The sequence below is a fragment of the Pollicipes pollicipes genome, unplaced genomic scaffold, assembly GCF_011947565.3.
Source record: "Pollicipes pollicipes isolate AB1234 unplaced genomic scaffold, Ppol_2.1 Scaffold_4295;HRSCAF=5057_pilon_pilon_pilon, whole genome shotgun sequence".
Classification (NCBI taxonomy): Eukaryota; Metazoa; Arthropoda; class Thecostraca; order Pollicipedomorpha; family Pollicipedidae; genus Pollicipes; species Pollicipes pollicipes.
Genome location: NW_023596461.1, coordinates 5,695,729 through 5,705,403, shown reverse-complemented (window position 1 = coordinate 5,705,403; position 9,675 = coordinate 5,695,729). Strand labels below are relative to the sequence as shown.

Below are 9,675 nucleotides of genomic sequence, written 5' to 3'. Positions count from 1 at the left end.
CTTCGCAATGCGCCGCTGAATTATTTTCGTATGCGTATATTTTTAACGATCCCCGACGGGTGAGAATTTAAGTATGTTTGCTTACACACAAAGCCAGCTGTCACTTGTTTAAATCATAGGTGAACCAGCTTTTTTGATTGATGAATGTAGAAGCAAAATCTCGCACGACTCAAATCCCTCGAGTTCCGTCCAGCATTCCAGCAGCATTCCAGCATCCAGCATACCAGCATTCACGTAGTTCCATGCAGCCATCGCACGCCTCTGCATCACTGATCCCTCTGCTACTGGGCCCCGTCCTTCCAGTCGCCACGGAGGCCAGCCCCCAGTCGGGACAAGGCCCACTCGCAATCGGACGAGGTCGTGCAGCTTTACCGCATCATCGCCACATTCATTACGGCGAGGGCGTCCTGCCGTACCACGGACACTTATCATTCAAGATGTCTAGACGGTGCCATGGCTTTCTTCCGACAACGGCAGGGGCCTCCAGCCGTGTCTTGGATATCTACGATACAGTATCCTGCGTGGAGGTCTCCTCCCGATTATACCAGACTTTGCATGCGGGAGCAAACCGTGCGGGGTCCGTTTAACTACAAAGGAGGCTCAAATGACAGCTCATCTGGTCAAAAGGGACCTCTTGCTGTCTAAATAATCAAGCGATCCGATTCATCTGCATGCTTAAGGCGATGTCTGCACCGGGCTAGAGATTGTCCCCATCCGTGCGCCACCGTGCCTCCGCTCTCAACCGCAAAGATTCGTGCATTGCTAAGGCCTGTTGTCATCCGTGACGTGGCTCCTCGCAGAACGACGGCCCCTGATCATGCCAAAACCTTTCACGACTGAGGCGTCCGCGGATCATTGCGATGTTGCATACGTTAAATGTCATGGGCGAGCCTTCTCACCACACCACTGCTGCTGACTGTACACATTCGCGTGGTTTTACCGGTCTTCCTTACAGAACGGGCAAACATGTTTGTTTGCCTACCCTGTCTGACGGTGGAGTGGGGCTGCTCACCCTGCCCACCTGGTCACCTTCAAGTCCATGGATGCCCTCAGATTGACAGAAAATGGATTCATGCGCCGACGGTGACGCATCAAAGTTATAATTATAGGTTACATAGATTGGGAGCTAAATCAACTACTCCCTCTGTTTGACTGTTATAAATGAGTTGATAAAATGTGATGGGAGCGTCCATGACGATTTTTTGCTGCTTTCATAATTACTGACAACCAACGCAACTCCGATGTTCATGTATCGCAAAACTGCGGTCGAACCTTCGATCCCTCACTTGGTCGTAGGCAGTGCTTTATACCAAAAGCACTATACGCTGTCCCGCTTGAAGCGAGGAGTGGAGAGGAGGCAGGAAGGACAGCTGCCTTCCATCCAAACACTGGAGTGGTGGCCAGCCACATCTCTTTGTCCATCAAAACGCATGTCAGACCACACCTAATTTGCTACCTGTTTTTCTCGGACGTTGAAGGTCGTCTGCTATTTTATCTGAGATACCTTCCAAATGTCACGCCGACCTTATCTGACGGCAGGCTTCTTGTCTCAGCTTGCTGCAAGTAAGTCAACACTTCTGACGCCGCTAGCGCAAAAGTCCAACGATATTTGGATCGATCTGCTTCCCCGAACGAATGACTGGGAAAGCTAAGCATGAAGTAAAAGTCAAAATTCATCTACGAGGTGTCGCTTGATAACAGCAATGCTCAAGGCATAATTAAGGTTACATGTAGATTGTAACATTATTATACTGCTATTGACTTTGGGGTTGAAAGCCACCTTCAACTTTTGTTATAACTTGGAACACTGGTGCAGGGGTGTGGTATGCTTACGTCTCCAATTAGGTCAAAATGATGGCATAAGACAAACGCGCGATCAGGTGGGCGGGTTTGGGGGGGCGGGGCAATTTGACCCCCGTCAGGGTTTTTCAGTGTAAGTTTTTAACGAGCGTGGCACAGCTGTCGGCAAACTTTACGCAGCTGCAGGGAATTGACTGTCCGGTATTTTGCATCAAAATTAGATTTGTCTCGCAAGTTCATTGATTCATGCAGGTCATAGTCGGGCAATGGCTGTCCGTGAAGACAATTTCCACGGAATTCTTCAACCTGATGAGACAATGGAGCATGAAATGGAGTCATGCGGCCTTGAAATCATTTGTTGGAATATCAGACAACTGAAAATGTTCTTTCAACTGATTCCATTAACCTTGAATCAGGTATGAGGGTCAGATCACAGTCAAAACCTTTGCTATTATCTTATTGCTGTAGAACTTACATTTTATGGGATAGTTTTGACGATCTTTCGCATTCTTTGATCACAGAGGCGTTAAGATGTATCTTATTTTGACATCATGGAAGTCAGGGAAGGCCATTTACCTAAAACGACCCCATCAGTCCTGAGCTTTGAGAAACATGCCACCTTGCGTGGTTTTTAGCGGTAATTTTATGTTCAAACATCAAAACAAACTCAAAGGCCTTCGGACATCTCTACCTCCTGAAGGTCAGAAAAGATCGCTGACCCGATGTGAATGCCAGCAAAGTTTTGCTTAGAAGAGGTATTTAGGTTAAAGCTGGTGGTGTGATGAGGTCTCAGGGCGCTTCAGACAGCGATCTGTAGTCAGGTAAAAAAAGTCAAACATAAAGCTTCACTCAGTAGATGGTGACGAACGCGCCTGCAACTGCCAGAGTCATGGCTTGTGTGTCTTTCCGGTTCTTGCCAATGTCGAATGACCACACCGTGAGCAGCAGCATCCTGTTTGTGTACACGACCTGAGGTAAGCCGCGCCGCAAACCACGAGACATTTGATGGGCCGGCATGCATGCATGTACATTGCGACCGGCGCGATAAGCGCTGGGTTGGGGCAGGCGGGCCGTACTGCAGACTGGGTGGGTCGCCGCTAGCCGGTTTATTGGGTCGACGGATAACCGGATCGGTTGCGTGGGTGGAATTTCAGAATCACCGAAGTAAAACTGAGGATAGGTTCTGTCTTCGTTACAAATAGTTCCTTGAAATTTTCAAGTAATATGCATGCGTGACGTTATTGAATGGTCAGTTCTTTCGTAATAGGCTTTAAAAGACCGGAAACCCGGCAAAATGTGTTGCAAAAAAAAACCACCGTCATCTGTGAGACCTGGGGCCTTGAACCACATACGCTATTCTATGTAGACCTGATCACTTTGACGTAACGTGCATTTCGGCTTTTTTACTTTCCAATCTCGGCACTGATGGCTTGAACCTCAGATTAAATGCAGGTTTGCCTTTTCCCTGTAAGAAATGTATTCTTCATCGTGAAGGCCTGGACATTGTCTGCGGACATTGCGTGCTGGCTTCTTCTTCACATGAATTACGAAGCTCACAATCATGAGGAATAATATCCTCCAGCTAGTTATGCAAAACAGCCCTGAATGAAATGCATGGAAAGCATGAGGACAACGAATGAGTAATATTGAAACATCAACGGGCACCTGCATACAATTTTAGTTCAATTTTAGTTCACTTTTGCCTCACCCCGAGAAATCTTCCGCCGTAGCTGTGTCCAGGTATAGACAAGTCTTTACACGTCTCTAGGACCATCCCGATCACTCCGCCTATGAACGAACATCGCTTGCTGACGACAATGAAACAATATAAAAACAATGAATGATTTGTAAAATGCCTCGTACGTCCAGACGCCCGTTGGCAAGGCAAAGTGCGCCTTTTGTGGCTTGCCGGAGCTGTTCACATAGCAAGGCTAGCAACAGGCCGAACCGTCCCACCGGACCGGTTGGCGTCCGTGACTGCGACGTCGGTGGCGCTACCTGGCATGTGCGCGTCCAGGGCCCTGCTCATAAGCGTGGAGCGGACGCCCCCGATTTACTGCTCCGTTGCATTTCGTTGCGCTCTCTGAAGAATTCAACGAAATCATCTCAGGCCCTGTGTGAAGAGGATCTCATTCAGCTATTCGGAGAATCACCGGATGCAAATGGAACACTCGGCGTGAATCAAAAGTCCCACGCCTGTTGTGAAAGAGGCGCGGGCGGCAGACGCCGTTCGCGCCGGTCGCTTCATAAGCCCGGGGAGAGGACGTGAGGAGGAGAGAGTGCAGGAAAGGCCCGGCCAGCTTGCGGGCGCCGGTGTCCGGGTAAGAAGGGAAGGCTCGATCGCGACCTGTGGGGCGGAGGGAGCTTGGAAGAGGGGCTGGGCTTTTGACGGTCGTGTGAGGAATGCAATGAGTGGATGATGTGATTGGTGCTCAAGCTAGGGTGCGAGGATGATGAGATTGGAGCGAGGTTCACCTGCTACGAAAGCGGTCGTTTCGAGACAGAGCCAAACAATTTTTCAGGACTGTCCGAAGATCACCCAGAATTGTGCTTCATCCAGAAACACGGAACACTAGCAGTGCAAAGCGTCTGTAAGTGGCAATGATTTGAGCACCGGGCTGTGGGCTTCTTGAGTTTTGTTAGGCACGGAGCGTCACCGAATGACTTAAATAATCAATACAGAACAATACAGTAAATGCAATACATGAGATTCAATGCGGACAGTTCACTTTTGAGCGCATATTTTATCGAAGGAAGCCTTATTGGGCAAGGCATGGAGCAGCTGGGGTCGGTAGGACAATTCCTATCCAAGGGAGAACTCGCCTCTGTCAAGCGGCGTCGTAAAGGGCACCATGTACGCGAAAGAACCGCATGTTATCACGCAATCACGACAAGTGCACGCACTCTCACCCTGTTCTTTCGGCTACGCCGGTTTTAGCGCAATCACGGTAAAACAAGGCGTGTTTCTGAGTAGAGATGTGGTCAGCGAGATAGCAGGAGAAAAAAACCGCGTGATACGGGCGAGCGCACCGGAGACGACCGTCTACCTTGAGAACCCCGACGAGTGGGAGTGCACCAGCTGAGGCAGAGAACCCGATGGGTGAGAGGCGCCCGCCGTCCCCGTTCGGGCCCGCGCCAGGCGCCCGCCAAGACAAAAAGTGCAATGGCGAATCGAGAAGGGTTTTCGCGCATTCCTTCCCACGCGTCACCTCCAGACGTCAGGCTCAATTTACAAAGTTGGCTCCTCTCCCCGGTGTGCCGCCCATGCGGCGCCGCCCACCGCGCTGAGTGCGGGCCTGATGGCCGATGGCCGCCGCCCGCCGGCGCCTGCTGCGACCGCGGCTGAGCCAGTGGCTCGGCAGCGGCCGGTGAGGGAGGGGGTTACGCGGCTGGGCGGCTCGTTACGCGCCGCGCGCGGCAGCGGTGGTGCCAGCCATGGGCAAGACGAGCGCGGCCGACGGGCCTGATCTGCTCACCAGTCTGGTCCACTCTGGTGACGGCCTGGGCAGCTGGAACAGCGGCAGCGACACCGGCGCCGGCGGAGAAAATGGCGGCAGCCTGGCGGGGCTCGGTTACCAGACGTTCGGCGACGCGCCGGCGGCGAGCGGCGCCGCGAAGCGCACTTACTCATGGCGCCAGAAGCTGCTCATGCTCGTGTTCTCCATGGGCAGCCTGCTGGCCGGCTCGTGCCTGGCCATGATGATCCCGTTCTTCCCGCTGGAGGCGCAGCGACGTGGCATCTCGCAGACGCTCACCAGCGGCGTGTTCAGCATCTTCTCCTTCACGCAGCTGGTGACGTACCCGGTGATCGGGAGGCTGGTGCCGCGCGTCGGCATCAATCGGCTCTACTGCATCGGCATGAGCATGACGGCCGTCTCAAACATCGTGTTTGGGCTGCTTTTCCGGCTGGAGAGCGCGACGACCTTCATCGCAGCCTGCTACACAGTGCGCGTGTTCGAGGCGATCGGCACGGCGGCCGTCATTACTACGGCGCTCACCATGGCCGCCAACCAGTTCGCGGAGAACACGTCGACGGCTGTGGCCGTGATGGAGACAATGAACGCCATCGGGCTCTCGTTGGGCGCCGCCATCGGCGCCGGCCTGTACAGCCTCGGAGGCTTCGGGCTGCCGTTCTTCTCGCAGGGCTGCTTCATCCTGGCCCTTGTGGTGCTCAGCGTCCTCTACCTGCCCGAGGTGGCCGTGCCGCGCCGGTCCTCCGGCGACTTCTGGGCCATGCTGCGCACGTTCGCCTCGGCCGGCGAGAGCTGGCTGTGCTGCGCGATCGTGTTCACCGCGGCGGCCACCTGGACCGCCATCGACTCGAGCATCGCGCGCTACGCCAGCGACGCGATCGGCACGACCCCGGCGCAGATCGGACTCTACTTCCTGGTGGCGACCGGCGCCTATGCGCTCTCCAGCCTGGTCTGGGGCCGGCTGGCCGACCGGCTGCACAACACGTACGTCATGATCGCCGGCTGCCTGTTCGCCACGGCGCTGGGTCTGGCGCTGATCCCGCCACTGCCAGGGCTCGGTCTGACGCCCTCCTGGTGGCTGCTCGGCCTCGGCCTCACCATCAAGGAGATCTTCCAGGGCGGCGCGTACGTGCCCGTGCTCAACCGCATGATCGCGACGGCGGTGCGCCAGGGACTGCCGGCCGACGTCACGACGCAGGCGTTCACGTGCAGCGTCTTTGGCACGGTCGCGTCGGTGGGCAACGTGCTCGGGCCCGTGACCGCTGGCGCCATCATCGACGCGCGGAACTTCACCTTCATGGTTGGCTGCTTGGCGACGCTAGCGTCGCTGGTCGGCGTCACCAGCGCCGCGCAGGCCGCCCGGGTCGTACGGCGCCGGTGGAGTGACCGCGGGGACCAGACCTGAGTGCTGTGTGAGACGCCGACGGAGCGACCGCGGGGACCAGGTCTGGGTGCTGTGTGAGACGCCGGTGGAGCGACCGCGGGGACCAGGTCTGGGTGCTGTGTGAGACGCCGACGGAGTGACCTCGAGGACCAGGCCTGAGTGCTGTGTGAGACGCCGACGGAGCGACCGCGGGGACCAGGCCTGAGTGCTGTGTGAGACGCCGACGGAGTGACCTCGGGGACCAGGTCTGGGTGCTGTGTGAGACGCCGACGGAATGACCGCGGGGACCAGGTCTGGGTGCTGTGTGAGACGCCGACGGAGCGACCGCGGGGACCAGGCCTGAGTGCTGTGTGAGACGCCGACGGAGTGACCGCGGGGACCAGGTCTGGGTGCTGTGTGAGACGCCGACGGAATGACCGCGGGGACCAGGTCTGGGTGCTGTGTGAGACGCCGACGGAATGACCGCGGGGACCAGGTCTGGGTGCTGTGTGAGACGCCGACGGAATGACCGCGGGGACCAGGCCTGAGTGCTGTGTGAGACGCCGACGGAGCGACCGCGGGGACCAGGTCTGGGTGCTGTGTGAGACGCCGACGGAATGACCGCGGGGACCAGGTCTGGGTGCTGTGTGAGACGCCGACGGAGTGACCGCGGGGACCAGGCCTGGGTGCTGTGTGAGACGCCGACGGAGTGACCTCGGGGACCAGACCTGGGTGCTGTGTGTCAGCGTGTTCGCGGGGCCGTGCAACTGGCGTGCTCTCGCGGTGTTCCGGTCCCGAGCACCGACTAACCGTCAGGTGAAGACGGACGAGGACGGCTCGATCGCAGCGCTGGGCGTCAACGGGCGCCAAAGGATCACTGCCTGAACCTAACGCATGATGGCTGAGCCGCCTAATGTGCGATGACTGCAATCACAAGACATTGTTAATGTCATGCGTGGTGGCGGCTAATCTTCCGACGAATGGAGGCTGGGCGTGGACACAGGCGCAGTTTTGTCTGCTTTCTTTCCGTGCAAGCGGAAAGAAAGCAGACGCCTTTGCCGTCCGTGAGGCCACGCCCTGTTGCTGATGTCATACTCCCTGAAGACGTTCGACACTGAAAAAGACGCATGAGTATCAAGGTCTAGTAACGGTGCCCGAGTGAAGTTGTCTTTCGTTGCAATTTATGATTTTTGTGGCTTGGTGATCTATGTGATTACTCAGATATGTTTTTCGTATAGACGCGTGCTGCTAGTAGGATTGGGCATGGATGCTGGATACGCTGCTACATAAAGTGGTCGAGGCACAAAACATGCGCCTTAGGAACAGCCCTCAATTGACAATGCTACGATTGAACAAGATCCAGGCAATACCCACATGCCTTAGGAGCAACACCGTCAAACGCTGTTCACGTGTGAGACACGTCACATTTCTAATACGTCCTTCACGATGCATACCGTTTTTTATTGCGTTAACGGTGCTTGCCACATGAAGTAATACCGCTCCAAAGTGTCATAGACCTGTAGAAACCTCTGGAAATCGAGCGACAAAACCACCCAACGAGCTTATAAGCCGGCGTTTATGAACGTCTTGGAGGCACAGCAGCATCACACACCTGATGTGGCTCGTCCACTGTCGAATAGTGGTAGGCAAAAGTGTACTCGAATTCCGGTGATTGGGCGGGAATAAATTGAAGACCTTGGAATTCCGGAAATGGATTCTAAAGCCTCAGAATCCGTGCCTGAGAACCCAAAATGATAACACACACGCAGTGAATGGCATCACGGGCCTGGCTCCCAACATTTGAGGAGATTTAACATTATGTCTGTGCGTAGCTGGGCATGAACAAATTGAATCAAAATAGCCCTCAGTCAAGTCTCGTTCTGTAATACTGGACCGGTTCTCTTTGTTTCGCAAAATGCCGAGACAAGAGCGCCTAGACATTGTTTCTGCTACCAGTAGTTATGTACGAGTGCTACGCGGCAAAAAAAAACTTGCACCCGTTCTTGCCTTTACTTCAAAAACTTATGCAGTCATTGCTTATGCACGGCATTGATGACAACGTATTTGCCATAAAATCCACATGTTTTTCTTACTTAGGCACATCGTGATAAATTAAACATACAGGGATCATAGCAAAAGAACAGTCCAGTCACTGGCAAGGAAACACGTGCACGTGCACACCATATGAACTGATGGACAGCATATAACCACAGCGCAAAACTCACAGGTCCAAATGTGGCCAACTATGCCGACAGCATCACTTGTTTCACGTGGAATCGAAAAGCCGACGCTTGAGGGAAGACACCAAGCCTTTTACATCTTTACGCACCGGTAGCATCGTCGGCTCCTCCCCACTTTTCTGCATATTAGCGGAAGAGTCCGGCGCTCGGTGCGTCTGCGCCGCGTTTGTGCCTTTGATTAACACGCTGTCCGATTGTGCAATACATGCCCTCAGGCATCCCGGTTTAACGCTAGTATGAACGGCACACAGTTTGGTGGTTTATGAGTTGTTTGGCAGTCTTCTTCAGTCTTCTAGTCCTCTTCTTCGGTCGAGTCTTCCACACTCGACGCACCGGAGTACAGGTACCCAGCCAGAGCCCTGGCAAGGGAGGGGCACAGGGCTGGTAAGGAGCCCTCTGATGGTAACGGCTCCCTCAAATAAAGATCGCAGAATATGACCCATTTGCTAATGAGATCATATTTTTCTTCGATATTCCCATTTTTACCTCCTACAACTGGAATAAAAGCCGGCAGACACTGCGAGATCAATACTGCCTGAATTTTACAGTCAATCAACTGAAGAAATCATACCTTACGCAACTACATGAAATAAATTGCCGTCGCTCTTCATTTTACAACGATCCAGCAGATTGCAAACGATTACAATGATCCCTTCCTAAACCGACAGAACTCAGAAGCTTTGTCAGTCTTCTTTTCTGACTACAGATACATTATGGACTCCGCGAATGTAGATCACAATGGATCAACAATCTATATTAACATGGCCAAGCCACGCTGGTCTGAAAGTGTTCAACGTTC

At 54.1% G+C, this 9,675-nt stretch overlaps 1 protein-coding gene across 1 annotated transcript; it reads left to right on the top strand.

Annotated features, from left to right (window-relative positions):
* The first annotated feature begins 5,206 nt into the window (after positions 1-5,206).
* LOC119097013 (MFS-type transporter SLC18B1) lies at positions 5,207-9,078 on the top strand. Its single transcript, XM_037220024.1, has one exon. It carries the CDS (start codon positions 5,236-5,238, stop codon positions 6,676-6,678), a length of 1,443 nt encoding a protein of 480 aa, XP_037075919.1. The 5' UTR covers positions 5,207-5,235; the 3' UTR covers positions 6,679-9,078.
* The last annotated feature ends 597 nt before the right edge of the window (positions 9,079-9,675 follow it).

Excerpts from the sequence above, each read along its gene's own strand:
- LOC119097013 (XM_037220024.1), top strand. The coding sequence starts at position 5,236 with ATGGGCAAGACGAGCGCGGCCGACGGGCCTGATCTGCTCACCAGTCTG.